This window comes from Falco cherrug, chromosome 8 (assembly GCF_023634085.1).
Source record: "Falco cherrug isolate bFalChe1 chromosome 8, bFalChe1.pri, whole genome shotgun sequence".
NCBI lineage: Eukaryota > Metazoa > Chordata > Aves > Falconiformes > Falconidae > Falco > Falco cherrug.
Genome location: NC_073704.1, coordinates 5,621,423 through 5,638,689, shown reverse-complemented (window position 1 = coordinate 5,638,689; position 17,267 = coordinate 5,621,423). Strand labels below are relative to the sequence as shown.

The 17,267-nt window shown below is 48.9% G+C and overlaps 3 protein-coding genes and 2 long non-coding RNA genes across 10 annotated transcripts in view; 2 read left to right on the top strand and 3 right to left on the bottom strand.

Annotated features, from left to right (window-relative positions):
- The window catches only part of DIP2A (disco interacting protein 2 homolog A), a 122,022-nt gene extending 115,859 nt beyond the window's left edge, over positions 1 to 6,163 (top strand). For both annotated transcript variants that reach the window (XM_055717572.1, XM_055717573.1), the window contains 3 exons: positions 464 to 638; positions 3,166 to 3,289; positions 4,172 to 6,163. In XM_055717572.1, the coding sequence (XP_055573547.1) occupies positions 464 to 638; positions 3,166 to 3,289; positions 4,172 to 4,424 (552 nt within the window). In that variant the 3' untranslated portion in view covers positions 4,425 to 6,163. The remainder of the gene's footprint in view (positions 1 to 463; positions 639 to 3,165; positions 3,290 to 4,171) is intronic.
- Positions 807 to 3,024, bottom strand: LOC129736596 (uncharacterized). The gene is made up of 2 exons (XR_008733422.1): positions 2,228 to 3,024; positions 807 to 2,141 (listed from the first exon to the last, which is right to left on the bottom strand). It is a non-coding gene; the product is annotated as an uncharacterized LOC129736596 (long non-coding RNA).
- Positions 3,130 to 4,285, bottom strand: LOC129736595 (uncharacterized). The gene is made up of 3 exons (XR_008733421.1): positions 4,146 to 4,285; positions 3,500 to 3,795; positions 3,130 to 3,255 (listed from the first exon to the last, which is right to left on the bottom strand). It is a non-coding gene; the product is annotated as an uncharacterized LOC129736595 (long non-coding RNA).
- A 234-nt stretch (positions 6,164 to 6,397) lies between the features above and the next one.
- LOC129736593 (zinc finger protein 239-like) lies at positions 6,398 to 9,678 on the top strand. Its single transcript, XM_055717577.1, has one exon. The coding sequence runs from the start codon at positions 6,768 to 6,770 to the stop codon at positions 7,842 to 7,844; it is 1,077 nt and encodes a 358-aa protein (XP_055573552.1). The 5' UTR covers positions 6,398 to 6,767; the 3' UTR covers positions 7,845 to 9,678.
- S100B (S100 calcium binding protein B) lies at positions 8,057 to 16,732 on the bottom strand. 5 transcript variants are annotated; one of them, XM_055717579.1, is made up of 4 exons: positions 16,455 to 16,732; positions 15,029 to 15,181; positions 14,351 to 14,506; positions 8,057 to 8,308 (listed from the first exon to the last, which is right to left on the bottom strand). In XM_055717579.1, the coding sequence occupies exons 1-3, from the start codon at positions 16,632 to 16,634 to the stop codon at positions 14,366 to 14,368; spliced, it is 474 nt and encodes a 157-aa protein (XP_055573554.1). In that variant the 5' UTR covers positions 16,635 to 16,732; the 3' UTR covers positions 8,057 to 8,308; positions 14,351 to 14,365. The 5 variants fall into 5 exon arrangements, with proteins under 5 accessions (XP_055573554.1, XP_055573555.1, XP_055573556.1 ...); XM_055717580.1 differs by lacking the exon at positions 8,057 to 8,308 and adding an exon at positions 12,877 to 12,982; XM_055717581.1 differs by lacking the exon at positions 8,057 to 8,308 and adding an exon at positions 13,032 to 13,520.
- Positions 16,733 to 17,267: the final 535 nt, after the last annotated feature.

The window sequence follows — 17,267 nt, the reverse complement described above, 5'->3', positions numbered from 1 at the left end:
TGCCAGTACCAGGTGATCAGTTCACTAGTCTGTGAATATCTTACGTATTCCCATCAGTGGACAGGTAATTAATTAGCTGACTGGTTTAACCTTCATTTAATATACATCTGCATTTGTGTATACTAAGATGCCCAGCTAATAGAAGATTGCAGGTTAACTGGTGTTCCTTCCCAGTAAGCCAGATGCCTCTTTATTCATGTTCATGTTGCCTCTTTATCACCCCAATTACATGTATATAAAACACCTTCTTACTCTTTTTTTCCTGGTCATTTTCTGTGAGGCAGAAGTTAATGAATTATTTTAATAAAACTACTGGCATTTTAGAAGCAACAAAGTTGTCAGTGGAACAGATCTTTTAAATTAATAAATGAAGCTGCCCAGGTCTGGTAACATAACCTGTGTTTGTCTGGGAATGATTCCCTTTCGTTTGGTTGGATTTGGTTTGGTTTTTTTATCCCCCTAGATATGGGTGAGTAGTCCACACAATGCTACTGGTTACTACACTATATATGGAGAAGAAGCACTGCACGCTGATCACTTTACTGCTCGCTTGAGTTTTGGAGACACTCAGACCATATGGGCTCGGACTGGGTACCTCGGCTTTCTGCGCAGAACAGAACTTACTGATGCTAGTGGAGGTGAGAGAAAATAACTGTACTTAGAGAAGCACGTGTTTGAAACTCCTTGGGGTAGGAGAGCTAGCAAAGAGTAACCTGTCCTGCAAGTTCATCCTGATTTCCATCAAAATGCTGAATCTAACAGGAATTGTTACTCTCTGCATATTCATTGATAATAATGATACTGAGTAATAGTGCAAAATGAGAAATTTATAATGACCTTTTGGCAGATTCAGAAATCATGTTCATGTTCCTTTTATTTCCACTTAGACAAAATAATACATCTGTCAGAAGCACTAAAGCCTTTCTGCTCACTTTTCCTCTGAACCTCTTCCCTTGCAAACTGGATGCAGTATTTCAGTGCTGATCTAGAGAATACGAATAATGTTGTCATTCAGCAGTTTTAGGACATGCACAGATACCAGGGTTTTCTCAGCCTTTCAGAAGTTAAAGGTCTAGAAGAGTAACTTCTCCATAATTTTTCCAGTATAGAAAATAAACTGTTAATCTCATTTTTTCAGTCTAAGCCAAGATGTCTAAATTTGAGAAGTGTAAGCAGATGGAAGACAAACTATTCCTTTTTCTGTTGAGACAGAATATGGAGTAGGTATAAGTCTTGATTATCATGCATTTTTTTTAAGAAAAAAGGAATCTCTAAACATACCAAGAAAAGGAGTTTGAATGCTTATAACTCATTAGCAAATGTGTATTGCTAGTTGTCTGTGATTGGACTTAAATGAATGGTGGTATCTACAAGGATAGTGCCAGTGCCCCCTCATTGCTGTCAGGGATCATGAAGGGGGGGGGGGGCTGTTGTTACACTTCCTATAATCGCTCACGGTACTATACAGAAAAGCAGCGTTCGCATTTCTGGAACATAAGCATCTGTTTGGGGGACACTGTGCATGTCCTTCCTACTTTTAGTCCTCCATTGTGCGAAGGCAGTAGAGTGAGCGAGGAGAGCAGTGTGTTGAAGGCGCAGGCTTCTGTTGAGGCATTACCCTATCTGTTGCAGTGGATACCAGCCCAGGGTTCAGAAACGGGGTGTGAAGTAACTGCTGGCCCTAGTCACTAAGAGAGGGTCACCCTCGAGTCCACTGTGCTGGTGTGCTGTTCAGCCTCCCTGGGGCCCCTGAGAACAAGAAGTGTGGGTGCTATCGCTCCGGCTGGAGAAATCCCTGCAGCCCACCCAATTCCATCTCCTCCAGAGCTGCATCCTGCAGACTTCCCTCTTCCACAGTCCGAGTGCCATCAGAGAGAAAAAGGTGAATTCTGGTAAAGACGCAGTCCTCACCAGGGATATGTGGTACCCGTATCCCACAGCTACCAGTGTAACACAGAAGGGTCCCGTCTTGGCACCAGGCCGTTCAACCCACTTAAGTACACTGAGAAGTTCTGCGTTGGCCAGCCCCTCCTGAGTCTCTTCCTGAAGGAATGTGGGCTCAGGCTATCGGTGAGAGCTGATGTAAGGTAGATCCAGCTCCCTGAAAAAGCTTCTCCTGCATGTTCTCTTCCTCTTCAGAGCTGGTAGAACATGATAGAGGAATGCTTAACCAAGGTGCTCTTAAAGTTTCCTTGCTTTCCTCATCTCTGATTTTCTAGGGTTTTACCTGGCCTCCAGGGCACATTGCTGCTTAATGCAAGGTTCTGCACAAGACGCTTTGACAGAATTGTCCTTCTGTCAGTGCTCAAAGTGAAATGGCTCCCTGTTCTTGAGAAAGCTGGTACTTGGCAGAAATTGGAATCTGTGAGTAGACATTCACAAAGAGAAGTTGCAGATGGCAAGGCACCAGATTACTACAGCAAGTTTTTGTGCCTTGTAGCTTTCTGAAAAATCACGTAACATAGAGATTTTTATCACAGCAATGTCAGTTATCCTTTAGTTTGTCAGCATTTGAGAGGCTGTCTATGTATGGTGAATTAACGCAGCAAGTATGCATGAAATACACTGCAGCTTCCCAGCATGCTTTTTGTCTCAAGTTACACGATTGAGCAGGATTATAAAATAGGTGCAAAAGAAAGCAAAGCTGAACTGGAGAGTTACAGGATGAATCTCCACAGGTGGCAATGTGGAGAGTGTGTCCTTCAAAAAGGGTCTAGGAAAGCTAAGGCTGAGGGAGGGGATAGAGCTGTTCTAGCTGCATTAACTTAATGTTAGTGGAGAGAAAGTTAAATTTGGAAATTGGAAGAGTATTCCTGTTAATCAGAGGAGAGAAGCTCTCTGGTAAGAATAGCGGGACAAAAAGATGCTTTAACAATGGATTTTGATTGGGTTTGTGAACTGAGATTATATTACGTGAGAGAAGGGGCAGAACTGGATGACCCAGAAATTCTTTTTAGTCTGGTTTCATTTGCTTGGAGTAAGTAAGCAGAAGTGTTACGTGACCTCTGAATTCCTTTCTCTCCAAATGGTAGAGCTTGATGTGTATTATAGACTCTTTCTCCTAGGAAGCACGAGGAACATCTTAGAACGTCAGGAATGAGCATGTACGAATGACCATGTTGGTTCTGTAGACCTGATGTTTTACACATCTGTGCTATATTGCAGAGCGGCATGATGCCCTGTATGTGGTTGGCTCTTTGGATGAAACACTGGAGCTCAGAGGAATGAGGTACCATCCCATTGATATAGAGACCTCTGTAATAAGAGCACACAAGAGCATTGCAGAATGGTAAGAGCCTCGGTATTACTTTTCTGTATCCTTGTATTCTAAAGCAGCAGAAATCAAGCTCTGTGGAACAGCATGCTAGATGGAGAGCTTGCTGTAGAGTGAACTCACCAAAATTTTGCTTAGAAAACTACTGCAGGGAGAGCAACTGAAATGTAATGCCCTTTTTCTGTCACTCAAAAAATAAAAAAAAAAAAAAAAAAAAGCCCACACCTTTATCAGAGTTGGTCTTCAAAGTCTGAATGAAACACAAAGAGGGTGGGGCATGAACAGGGCAGCAGAGCACTTGCAGGTTGTGCTGTTGACTGCCCTTACTGTGTCAGGACGAATGCACTTGGATGTAGTAAACACATCTCAAGGATTTCTTGAATGGTATCTTCTAACTTAAATTAGTCTCGTTTGGTCCTAATGGATGATTTACGCCATTTGGCTGTAGGTCCTCTTCAGTCTCAAAGTGGAAGTGTTTACTGGTAGGCTTTGGGAGGTTTTGGCTTTTCCTTTAATAGTTGCTGAAAGTTTACACAAGTACATTAATCTCAAGTGTGCACACACTGAACATGAAATCTTAATGGTTCCCGTTTTAATCTGCAAGTGCAAAGGACTTTTAAACACATGATTGTGTACATGTAAAAGAAAAAGACCTACTTACATTTTGTACACAGACGGTTACAAAACAAGTGGCAGAGAATATCCCAAGAAGTTACAGCTTTAAGACTCTTGATTTATGAGTATTCTCACATTATTGTTATATCACTTGTTCCCATTTGTTATATTGTTCAACTCCTTACAAAATCTATTTCCAGTGAGACTCTCTTTGATAACTAGCTTCTTTTGACTGTTGTGTTGGTTTTTTTCTCACCATTAATATTTGTATCATGCTGACAGTGCTGTGTTTACATGGACCAACTTGCTTGTGGTGGTTGTGGAGTTGGAAGGCTCAGAACAAGAAGCGCTGGACCTGGTTGCGCTGGTAACAAATGTGGTTCTGGAAGAGCATTATCTCATAGTAGGTGTTGTAGTTATTGTGGACCCTGGTGTTATTCCTATAAATTCCCGTGGTGAGAAACAACGAATGCACTTGAGAGACGGATTTTTAGCTGACCAGTTGGATCCTATTTATGTTGCCTACAACATGTGAAAACAGAAAATCACATCAAGGCTAAAGCACCAAAATTAAGGGCCTTTCATTTTCTGTGGTTTTAAAAGCTGTGGAAGACCTTAGGAAAATGGAGATACTAATCTTCACAGACCTTCATCTCTCAGATTGCATCTGCTTTCATAAGTCCATTGTAATGATTTCAGCTGTTTTAGGATGGAGAGATTACTGGAATTCCTGAAGGAAGCTTATTGGAACTGTCATGGACCAGTGTTTTTTTTACAATAATTATGAATGTCAGTACTTGATGCACTGCATAAAAGGACATAAGGCGGGGTAGGAAGAGAACACCAGCTGTGAGGAGGACTCTTGGAAATAATACTGAAAGTTGTGAGTAACCGTTCGGAGTTCACCCTCCGTGTCATTGTTTGCAATATATTGGCAGTATCTGGGTTGAGGCATAACTTTCAAGATTGCACACATCTCTACCATATTCTCTACTGTACTGAAAGGAATTTTGCACATATTTGAGATTTAAAAATGCAGCATTTTTAGTTTAAATCACTGACTTACCCCTATTCAGAAGAAACAAATTCATTCCAATCCAGATTCAATATAACAACAATTATGCTGCTGTTCAGCTTTTTTTTGTACCAAGCGAAAACAAATACTGCAACTGTAACAAGGTTACTCATCGTGCCATGCTGGACTCTGTAATGCTATAAACTTTATAATAAAATATAAATTAATATCCAGTTTTAACTACTTCATGCAGGAGCCTTTACTGCTCTTACTGTCGTAACTTCATGTTAAAGTTGCTTGTTTTCATAGCATTAGCTGTTAATTACTGCCCTGCATAACGCCAAGTATTTGAAAACTCATTCCAAAGCCAATAGTCTCTGAATGATTCGTAGAAATGTTTACAAAGCATGGTCTTACAATATTTTCCCTGAATATCCTGTGCTAAAATTTACGATAGTGATTTTTTTTTTTTCCCCACCATGGAAAAGTGTTAGTTAGCTTGTTATGCTGTGGTACAAACTTTCTTCTTTTTTTTTTTTTTTTTTTTTAATTTTAGAGTTGTATGTAGGCAGCTTTTTTGTTCAAGCTGAAATAGCCAGTTGGTTGAGTCACACTTGACTAATTAAGGTTTTGAAGTTCCTGCCTGATCTAATACTGCAGTGAACCTAATTCAGAAAGAGAATGTGAAGTTACTCAAATACTTCAGGTATTTGAAGGCAAGCACGAGACTAGCAAATAATTATTTTTATAGAGTTGTTAAAGACTTTGAGCTACATGAAATTTTTTTAATAATGCATGAGTTTGGCAAAAGAGCCAGGTTTTTCTGCAAGGCAATTCTGCCCAGATCAGTGCCTAAGAAAGATGGATGTCCGTCTCCCGATACAAGGATATCAAATTGACTCCTGGTCAGATAGACTATAAAATCTTCAACAAAAAGCTTTCGTATATAGTAGTTCTGTGCCCTACTTGTGTTTGGCTGTGGTGTATTATACAGCTGCATACTCTATTATGACTGTAATTATGTACAGAACTTGTGTAACTTATTAAGTACAGCAACCTCTTGCAGTGGACTTCGGGATGCCCCTCACAACAAGACAGCTGGCAAAAGGAAAGAACTACCTAACCCCCATTTTAATGTTGTAGTTTTTTAGCAAATAAAGCATTGTAAGATTTTTGTATTGAGATATTGATGACAGTGAGACAAGTTGCCTTGTAAAGTAAATCTAAAACAAAAAGCACATTAAACATTTCAAAACAGCTCTTGAAAATCTGACTTGCTCAATGTTGAAACTGACGCTGTTGGAGAAGCTTAGCTTTCTTAACGCCCTTTTCCCCGGTGTTTTGGTCAGTTTAATGTCTGAGGAGCTTTTACTGGTCAATTTCATTCCGGTTGCTTTATAATTAAAGCAACTGCACATCCTCAAGGCCTGGATGTTCCCGCATTGTGTGTATTTCCAGTACCCCATGGCAGTGCTCTCCGGGCTCTGGCTTACCTGCCCTGCCCGTGGGCCCTCCCCGCCGCAGCGGGCACCGGGCCCACACCGAGGTCTCTGGGAACGGGGGCAGCGGGGGTCACGCCCCTCCGCAGCGCGGTGCTGCTCGTCTCGCACAGCGCAGCCCCGGCCGAGGCCCGGAAAGCCCAGCTGGCTCCGCGCAGCGGGGAGACGGGAGCAGCCCGGCACCAGGGCGCTGCCCAGAGCCGCTGCCGGCCCGCCCGGCAGGGAGCGCAGCCGCCCCGCAGAGCGACAAGATGGCGGCCGCTGCCTCGGGGCGGCGTTACCCCGCGCTTCCTGACGTCAGCAGGGCGCGCGGCGGCGCGTGCGCGCGGTGCCGGGCCGTGGCGGCCGGCGGGGCGGCAGCGCCATGGGGCCGGCGGGGCCGGCGGGGCCGGCGGGGCGGCGGGCGGGCGGCGGGCGGGGCTTGGCGCGGGGCGGCGGGGCGGAGCGGCCGCACGGGTGCGAGCAGTGCGGGAAGGCCTTCGCGCAGGCCGGCGCCTTGGCCAAGCACCGGCGGGTGCACACCGGGGAGAAGCCGTACCGCTGCCCGGTGTGCGCCAAGGCCTTCGCGCTCTCCTCGGGGCTGGTGCTCCACAAGCGCACGCACACCGGGGAGCGGCCCCACGCCTGTGCGCTCTGCGGCAAGGCCTTCATCTCCTCCTCGCACCTCGCCCTCCACCTGCGCTCCCACACGGGCGAGAGGCGGTACCAGTGCCCCGTCTGCGGCAAGCTTTTCCTCCAGTCCTCCCACCTGGTGCGCCACAAGGCCATCCACAGCGGCGAGCGGCCTTTCAAGTGCGAGGACTGCGGCAAGCTCTTCGGGCGCGCCTCCCACCTGGCGACCCACCGCCGCGTGCACACGGGCGAGCGGCCGTTCAAGTGCGCACAGTGCGAGAAGGCCTTCACGCAGAAGGCCGGGCTGGTGCTCCACGTCCGCCTGCACACCGGCGAGCGGCCCTACCGGTGCGACAAGTGCGGGAAGAACTTCCGCTCCTCCGCCCACCTCGTCTCGCACCAGCTTCTGGAGTCAGGGGAGAGGAACTTCAAGTGCGCCGCCTGCGGGAAGGCCTTCAAGCAGGCGTCGTCCCTCAAGCAGCACCTGAAGACCCATGAGGCGCGCGAGCCTCACTGCTGCTCGGTCTGTGGCCGAGCCTTTTCCAGGTCCTCTTACCTCCAGCTTCACATGAGAACGCACAGCGGTGAGCGGCCGTACCACTGCTTGGTTTGCAACCGGACGTATGCCAAAATTTCAACCTTTGAAAAACATTGTAAAAGGCACCAGCAGGATGAAGAGCGGCCTGATGTGAGGCCCAGCGCGATGACCACCAGGGCAAAAGCCCTGGCCGAAAAGAAAAAGCAGGAGCAGAAACGGCAGCGCCGAGATGACTGCCTCGTGCAACCTCAGCAGGCTGACCCAAAGCAGCAGCAGGTGGAAAAGCTGTAAAATCATTAAAACAAGAACCGTTCCTGGGCCCCTGCAACATGGCTTGTGGGAGGTGGGAGCTTCTGGTTTAATTTTTAACAAAAACAACAATGACATGCTGCACCAGCATTACTCCAGAGCGTATTTCCCAATGAGATTCTCTCTCTGCCGCAAGGCTCAATGCAAACACTTCTCCAGGGCGCAGCAAGGTACTTAAAAGTCCGCTGAGGTCCCCCGCAGTCCGGGTGGCGTACAGAACGCTGCGCGGTTACAGGGGGTTTCCACCCTGTTTGCAGGCCCCAGTGGTTTTGTTTCATGTCAGCAGTGTTTGCTAACGCAGACTTCTGGGGATTCCTGACCAAAGCACCTGCTTTTACCCAGATTGAAGGAGGGATGATGGTTCTTTGTATGCAGAAATAAATTAAGTTGTAGTCTTTTAAGCGAAGGCAAAGGTTTTGGTTGAAGAGGCAAGAGAGTTGGTGCACCTACAGAAAACAGATTTGTACCAACAGTGGGTTTAGGAAACAAGTAGGAATTTATCCTGCAAAACAGGATTTGTTTTTAAAAACACTGTACATAGCAAGAAAATAGCATCTTTGAGCCTTTTCTGTTTTTCTCACTGTTAGTTACAACGAGGCATTGTACTTGGCATCCAGATACTGCTGTGTATGAAGTATGTTTAAAGCACGGCAGATTTATTGCCAAGGCAACTCATCTTTCTCGAAACTAGTAAAGACAGGTGCCAAAAATCTGTAACTCATCTTGACTGAGTTTGACTTTTGAAATCCCAGATTGTAGTAAAGGTACAAGAAATTTTTATTTTATTTTAAACCTGACTTTTGGGAATGTAAAATATAGTGACAAGGGAATTCTAAGCCTTGTCTCCTGAATTAAACTGCTGTAGCTGATTTGCTGGCTAGTCACCATGCTGAGGGAATAAGGCAAGATGCCACGAAAGGGTTGCTGTCGAAGCGGAATGTTTCAGATTTATTCTGGGGTACAAGATCGGACTCCAGTGAGTACTAAGTAATTTTGTAAGCATTAACAAAATGGCCTTTATTACAGCAGTGTTCTTCATGAGCCAGCACTTTGTACTGACTTTCGATAAGCTTTATGTCATTGTAGCAACAGTACTATGAGCTTCTTTACATCCTTATTTATTGGTTATTGTTACCCAGTAATTTATTATGACAGAAAAATGGAAGCAGTGAGTTCCGCTTTAAGTTCACATTCCTGATTTTCTGTACCAAGTCCCTGATTATTTTAATGCTATTTCCCTGCCATTGTGTGAAAACACGTATTACGCACTTTAATGATCTTTTTGGATAGGCTTCTGGTTTTGGTTTCTATAGCATGTTCACAGCTTTGCTTTAAGGCCAAAAAAGGAATTTTTCAAAAGCTTGCACATTTAAAGTATTGCAGTGTATCAGGCCACAAATCACGTTGGTAGATGATAGATCTGGATTACATCTAAGAACTAATTTATAGCTAACAAAACTGCATTAAATAATTCTTTAACTTTTTGTACTTCAGGATTTCCTTGGCGCTGGGTATACTGAGATACAACTCTTCTTGTTGAACTGATGGTTTTGTATTCAGCTGATTAATATACTTTAAATATTTATGTGGTCAGATATTTCGAATGAGATCTATCTAAACCAGTGTTTCTCATCATGACAAATTCTAATGTAAATTTTTGCTACAGTCTTGAGATTTTGGGTTGTGACCAGTCATGTTGTTAGGAGGAACTAGACACGCTGGGTTTTATTTCCAGTTCAGTTATGCCAGTGCCACATAAGCAGAGTTCTATCTTGTTTTGTATTTCAGTACAGGTTATTAAAATAATACACACTGCTCTCTTTTCCTGCAGTCGCTTTTTTTCTTTAATCCTGTTCTCACCTAAATATAAAAGTTTGCTTATGGAAGTGAAAAATATTTGCTAATTTTCTAGCATTCCTTGAAACTTAGCTTGCAAAGGTAACTGCAAAATAACGATTTCTCTTTCATTTCTGGCATTTCTCTCTGCCAGATGTGGACAGCAGTGCCCTGGTGGTTCTGTCTGTACCTGTAACATGGCATGCCTACACGCAGAACCAAAATTTCGGTGGGAAGAAAATGTAATAGTGGCCTTTTAAAGATCAGTTGTATGTTGCTCCTTTAATAGTTTTGGAGGTGTTTTGGTTTATTTTGCTTTGTTTAACAAGCTTCCCATTTTTTTCTTCTAGTTTCTTCCTCTGTCAGCTGTCTTCCCCCTGCAAGCAGAAGTCCACTCTGTCTGGGATGCAGGGTGAACTCAGACTTTGTATGGTGAAATCCAGCATCAAGAATATTTTGGACTGGGAAAACGGAAAATGCGCTCTAATGCCCTGACTGTTGCATTACAGTCAGTAAGGCCAGGCAAATCCTTTAGATTTAATATCTGGTAAGGGAATAAGTTCAGTCCATGGAGCACTCACAGAAATGCTGCCGCTTTCTTTTGAAATGTATTTTTCAGCTTAATGTACAGAGGGAGCAGGAATGTGCTTTGATGTCGCTAGACTGCCAGGATGGAGAAGCATCTCTCAGTGCTGTCGCAGCTTGCAGCATGGAGTTCTGAGTGCACAGGAGACGTGCCCCAGCAGCACAGTGCTTTGCTTACACACTTGCTTTACTCCATTCAACAAGGTCAGGAATGTTCCTCCTCTGGGGTCTGTAGAAGTCCACATCTGATTTGTGGAAAAAGCATAATTCATTTTCCTTTTTAAAATAAGTTATTTTTCTTGCTGTCAGCACATGAACTCTGCTGTTGAATGGTTCAGCCTGAATGCACTTCCATCAACAGTTAACAGCATGAATTTTTTTTTTGGATGTGCTCACAACAATAATCAGCAGTCCCAGTAAGATTAGATCCTCTGTGGAAGAACATTTTTGTGAGGATCTGGTACAGTCATTTTGTCTGGTGCTGGTAATTTTATGTCTGATCCAGAGGGTTCCCCTTCACAGACGCTGTCCATCTAAATTATCTGGGAAGAGTGCAGGTTCTAACCTCCCAGAGCAAAAAGGAATGGCAGCATTTTTAATTAGGAAAATGTAATTCAGCAGAGCTCCAATGCAGCATGTATGAACTAAATCCGCCCCAGTCTGTTGCTTTTCTAGTTTGCAAAGTTAATTGGACTCTTGGGCTCTTGCTGTTAGTGTACTTTATTTTCTTTGCTTCATTTTTAGTACTTTTGGTAAGTAGTTCTTGTCTTGACAGGGCATTTAATATAAGAAACCATCTGTTGGTGCCCTTCCTGATGGGAAATTCACCTTTATCCTCTTCTATAGGCAGGCAAAAGTGTAACTGACAAATGTGTCCAAACGTCAGGTAGGCACTGGTAGTGTAATGCTGCTGTTTCATCCTCGGGCAGCCTCTGAGGGCCCCAAGGGTCCCACAGCGCAGACCCCAGAGCTCCCTGTTACCAAACCATCATTCTGCAGGTTGTCACACGCCAGTCTGCACTGATGGCAAAAATGTGGCTTTTCTGAGCGCTCCTGGGATCGATGCAATGTCAGATCGATGTAACCAGTGCCAGTGAGCTAAGAGCACACACACCTCTGGTACCCAGCAGGCACATCTGTTGCATGAGGTGGGGGCATAACTAAAAATTATTTAATAATGTCATTAGCCTCTCACCTTCCCTTCCTGAAGGCTGAACTATCCCTGCTAGAGCCTGAAAACCAGTGGTGTCAAGACTGGCACTTCTAAGTATCTACCCTGTCGTTTCAGGGAGGCTAGCCAGTTGCTTTAGCCTTTTGAGCCTCCTTCAGAGCCAGCTGTGACGTCTTCCTTGCAAAGCTCTGACACCTGCTCTTTGGTCAGCCCCAAGGCTTGAGGGATTTTCCTTTTTCCCCAGAAAGCCTCCCCGCGCTTCTGAGCCATTCACAGTGCCACCCAAGCCCCTTGTCATGGCAGCATCCTTTTTCTTGGCTGGATGCAGGGGGCTTCCGCAGTCCGTGGGGCTGTGGGGTGTTGGCAGAGGTGCTGTGGGTGGCTGGCAGCGGCTGTGCCCCCGCGTGCGAGCAGCAGTGTGCGGTGGTGGGCTGTTGGCAGAGGCGGTTTATGCTGGGTGCTTGGGCTGGTCTTGCCCAAACTGCTTTGCCGGCCTCTCCCACCGTGCCAGTGTGCGGCTGTCCCCACAGTCCGCGCTCTCAGCTGAGCCACCACTTTGTGTCAAGAGCGGGACGCCAGGGGAGCTGAGCTGCAGTGCAGGCCGGGTGGTGCTGAGGGCTGTGACCATGCAGTCTCTGTTTCAGGAATTTCACTTCGGGAAACCTCTGCTTTCCTCGCTGACTGGGGAGGAGTGTTCAGGGCTTGGTGGCCTGAGCACCACATATGGCACCGCTGGCAGTCAGGGTGCTCACCTCAAAGGAAGATGCGCTCTCTGCCTCCCTGACAAGAGGCACCAGCTCTGCTGTGCTGTCTCCTGTGCCAGGTAAAGCCTCTCTGTGAATTCCCAGTAGTGGCATTACCAAGTCAAGGTCACCCTTCCTGCCAGAAACGTGCACAGTCACACTGCGTCACTCCCTGCTCCTGCTCTCATTGCTCGCCGAGGGAGAGGACGGCCTGCTCCGTGTCTCACCGGCTCTGCCAGCGTTCAAGCCGCGTGTTGCACCTACAGCTCTTCGCCACTGCGATGCTGTGCAGAGCTGCTGAAAAGGCTCAGTCTCAGGGAAGGGTTTCTCATCCATGTCAGCACTGCTGCTGCGGTGAGGCAGAAGGCAGGTGGGACTTGGAGACCTGCCAGACAACCTCACCGGTAGACCCTTGTGCTGAAGCATCAGAGCCCTCTGCTGAACTCAGGTTCAGGCTCAAGAGAGGGTCGTGAGAGTCCCCGCTACTCTGCCTAACCCTGGGGACACTGGGACAGATGGTGTCCCCACTCATTGTCCTCATACGCTGCCCCAGGTCTGTACAAGTGTTGGAAACAGCTGAACCGAGAACCGATGGGAATGTTAATGTAGTGGAAGTTTCTTGGATGCTAAACAGGTTCTCCACAATGAGCACTACCCTGGGCTGGAAAAACTGCTTTTTTAATTCTAGATGGAGTAAAAGCGTTGTCTTTCTTGTATGCGTGTCTCTGCTGAGTGTCCCCTTCCACAGCTTGGGAAGCAGATGAGAGCAACAAGATGGCCCATGTCTGAAGACATGTCATTTTGCATATTAAATTGTTACAAAACACGGAATGAGGTAAAAATGACATCATCATCTGCAGGCATCTTTGTCATGAATTTGTTGCTATAGATGTTGCCAGCCGTGAACGCCTAACTCACAGGTATTGCTGAGCTGGACAGCAAGTGCAGGCTGAAAAAGGCATGCACCTAGGCTGCGGGGATGTGGTCCTAGGTTCAGTTTTGGCTCTGCAAAGGCTCACCACTGCAAGCCCCCGCATGACCCTGGCAGCAGCAGACACATCCTGAACAGCAGCAGTCGCGCAGAGATGAATTGCGCTCCTTTGGCCTTGCAGATACATCTGCCAGTTAGTACAGCCAGGCAGAACACAGCGGTGGTGACAGCCTTGGGCTGTTTGGCCAGCCACAGTGATGCCAGGGAGGAGATGAAGGGTTGATGCCCAACAGGAAAGAAACCCAGGGGTGTGAGCCACAGCAGTGCTTCAGGCTGCGTCCTCCAGGCTTCCCCTCTGACACCGAAGGGCAGCTGGGGAGCTGCACACAGCCCTGGCACAAAAGGACACGTTTTTCACTGCAGACCAATTGCAGCCCAGAGACCAAACCAACATTTTATTCTCACCATTTCCACGCATTCTGGAGGCTGTGCCTGGTCTACATTAACACACTGTGGTCACACGGTACAGATCCCCCCTTCCCTTCTGACTGAGCCTGAAGACCTTGCCAAGGCACATCCCAGGCCCAGAAGCTGTCCCCAGCCCAGGAGCCTCGTATGCTTTCGCTTCCAGTTCTGCAGGCTGCTAAGAGCAGGATTCATTGACATGAGAAAAGCCTGGGCTGTTAGATGGTTATGCTTTGCCTTTCAAGCCAAGGGTATCTCAAAAATGCGTGGGCTCTGCTGAGCCCCTGTGACGGGCCAGGGGCTGTGCTGCCTGGGTTAGTACCATGCACAGGGTGGTCAGAGCCCACAGGAATCAACGGGAGCCTTTCTGTTCAGGCCAGTGGGCTCAGAACCATGTTTCTGTAACCAGCCCTTCTGCAATCACCTTCTACTTCAGCCCTTGAATTTCCTTTCCCTTTGCAAGCAAGCTTGGATTGCAGCGTCCGCCTGCCTCCAGCCCCATGCATGTCCTTTGCATACAGCAGGAGGGAAGGAGCTTGAAATAAGGCATTCAGACACCGCATCCAGCCAGGTGGGCACTGGCTGACAGGCTTTCCTGAGCCGTGTGGGTGTTTCTTGTTCACAAAGCCGCAGAACTTAATAAGCTGCTTAAGTCTAGCACAAGCTTAACTCCAAGAAGCCCCCGATCACACCCAGTCTTTCTCCTGGAGGAGTGATGCTGCTCTGCATCTCTCCGGCATGAGCAGGAGGTGCTCACCTGCTTCCCACCAGCTCACTCATGCTCAAAGAACTCATGGCAAGCAGCGGTGACCATGGCAATGAAGGCTACAAACTCCTGGAAGTCGCACTCTGCATCCCCATCGCTGTCCAGTGCCTCCATGACTTTGTCCACAGTCTCCTGGTCTTTGATCTCCTGAAGGGACAGAAACAGGCAGCCAAAGCTGGGGAGGATCAGACTGAGGCCCAGGCAGTAACAAGTCCCCGCTTCTCAGGAACTCTCATGGCTGAATCTCCGTTCAGACACATCCCAAATAGCTGGTGCCTGTTTCCCATCTGCGTTGGCGCACCGCTCTGCACTTGCAGCAGCAGCTGTGCAACAGCAGTCCTCCTGAAGCAGGATTTTCAGCCACAGCTGTGCTGCCGGGAAGGCCACCTTGAGCCCCTTGGGGCAAGGCTGCCCCCCCCACCCCTTCCCAGGGAAGGATATTTCCCTAGTATCCAACCCAAACCCCAACCTCCAACACAGGGTGTTGCCCTTGTCCTGCCACCCGCTGCTCCTGCAGAGCTGAGGCAAAGTGTTTAATGCACTACTGCATGAATAACCCCCTTCCCCTTCTCTTGCTTCGCATGGGAGACGGAGTTAGCGGAGCCTGGCAGCTGCTCAACGCGGCTTTCTGCACCCACCCAGCCATGCTGTGCGGAGGGCAATACTTACGCCAAGGAAATGGGTCAACTCGTTGTTAATGAGTTCCTTCAGTTCTGATTTCTTCAGCTTGTGCTTATCTCCCTCCTTCCCTGAGTACTGGTGAAAGGCATCAATGATGGCAATCATGGCTTTCTCCAGCTCAGACATGATCACAGCGTGGCCCTGAGGTCAGAGGGAGTGATGGGTGAGTTAGCCTGGGCAAGTTCCAGCAATGCCTTTTGCTTTGCAAGCACAGCCACCCCAGGACTACCCCCGTGCATCAGCAATGCTGAGGCCCTCACTGAAAACGTGCTGCTGAAGGGCCACCACTATCAGCTCTCGATTCAGGGAGGAAGATGAGAGACCTTGGCTCTGCCTCCGAGAGCTCTCGAGGAGAGGAGAGCCACAGTGTGAAGAGTGCCTGGTGTGGGACTGTCACATGCCGGGAGCCGACACATCCCCCGGGCTGATGTGAGTTTGGGTCTCTGTGTGAGCAAAGCACAGGGGAGGAAACGAGGAGAGGCTGCAAAGCCCTGGCAGCTTCCAGCAAAGTGCTCCTGCATTTTCCGCCTGCGTGGACCTGGCTATCAAGGCGGCATGTCACTTCACCTCTTCTTTCTCCCACTGCTTAACCCATTACTTTGTTCTCCTTGCCTGGGAGAGGGGCAGGCAGGGGTTTCATTTCTGCACATGGAGTTTCAGAAAGGTTTTGCTGTCCCCTCTCCGCAGGTGCTCTTGCCCCTGCCTTCCTTGCCTGCAAGGCCTGGCTCCAACTGAGTAGCCGGGGGACCCAGGGCCAGAACCAGTGGCACAAAATAAGCACATCTCCTCTAACCTCCCTCCTCCCACACTTGATCTGGAGACCCTCTTGGGAATGTTAATCATCGGGATCGCAGTGTTTCCTGCAGATTTCAGAAAGAGGCAAACCAAAGAGACTGACTGAAAAGGGAGATGCAAAACCACCTTCTGAAAAGCTGTCTAATGCACTGATGGTGGGGAGAACAAAAAAAGCCTTATTGTCTGGCACTTGGTTAATTCACACCCCTCGGATAAATGTCTCCTTCCCTGCAGCCTGGCTCCTGTTTCGCCACCGCAAGGCCTGCTGCTGGAGGCACTGAATCTCATCCTACAGCCTGACTCAAGCTGACTCCCTCCCCTGTGCACCAGTCAGCGTCCAAACTGCAAAACCGTTTCCAGTCAGGTAGGAAATATTCCTGAAGCACTACATGCATCCATCCTAACGGCCCTTTGCATGCTCGTGCCCTGAGCCAGCTGCCAGTGGCGCTGCCTGCTTCCCCATCCGCAAGGCTGAGGAGCGTTCCAGCTCCCCGCCCGCCTCTGCTTTAGCGGCGGAGCTCGGAGCTGTGCCGGTGCCCCCGCACCACCCCTCCCGCAGCAGCGGCCCACCTGCTCTGGCAGCCGAGCACCTGCCCCGGCGTCCCCCAGCCCCTCTCACCTCCCTCTGCGGCGGGGCCGTGGCACAGCAGCGCGGGGCGGCCGGGGCTCGCTGCCTTCTTATGGCCGGGGGCGGAGAGCCCGGGCCCTGCGGCAGCGCCCGCGGCACCAATGGCAGCGGGGGGCGGGGGGCCGAGCCGGGCGCGGGGCCGCAGCGCAGGGCCGCGCACACAGGGCGCATTGACGCGCCGCAGCCCACGGCCGCGGGCGTGGGCGCTGCCGCAGAGAAAGGCGCCGTTGTGGGACAAGACGTCGCTGGGCAGTCAGCAGGAGAGCCGGCCTGGCCGCACCGCGTGTGCTGCGGCTCTCGCTCACAGCAAAGGCGATGAACCGTGAGCCCTGGCTGCACAGGCGTGGTCAGAGCTGGGCTGGGGGCCCCAACGCCGGCCCCGAGGTGCCCCACAGCCACGGCCGTGGCCAGAGCCAGGCGTGTGGCAATGGTGGCCCGTCCCTGTCCCTGTGGGCCCTGTCCCAGGGCTGCAGCACCCTCTAGGGCAGAGTTCTCCTTGGCATCTGACGGCAACATCCATCGCGGCATCTTGTGCCTGCGGCCTCTTGTCCTGTCACGTGCACCTCTGAAACAGGTCTGGCTGTGTCTTCTCTGCCACCCCACAAGTCTGGGGGACAGTGGCACCCTTTTGGGGGAATTGCAATCGTATCGGGCTGTGCGTGCTTGAAGGACAGAGCTGGCAGCAGCAGCAGCTCCTCCCTGATGCCTGTGGGAGGAACAATGCCCGATTCTGCAGCCTGCCTTACCAAGCCCTCACAAAAAGCCATGTCGAGTGGCTCAGGGTTGTGAAGGTGCTCTCACAAG

Coding starts and splice junctions, on each gene's coding strand:
- LOC129736593 (XM_055717577.1), top strand. CDS start 6,768: ATGGGGCCGGCGGGGCCGGCGGGGCCGGCGGGGCGGCGGGCGGGCGGC.
- S100B (XM_055717579.1), bottom strand. CDS start 16,634: ATGCGCCCTGTGTGCGCGGCCCTGCGCTGCGGCCCCGCGCCCGGCTCG. Junction 15,182..16,454: donor CGGCCCCGCCGCAGAGGGAG/GTGAGAGGGGCT, acceptor CTCTGACCTCAG/GGCCACGCTGTGATCATGTC. Junction 14,507..15,028: donor AGTTGACCCATTTCCTTGGC/GTAAGTATTGCC, acceptor CTGTCCCTTCAG/GAGATCAAAGACCAGGAGAC.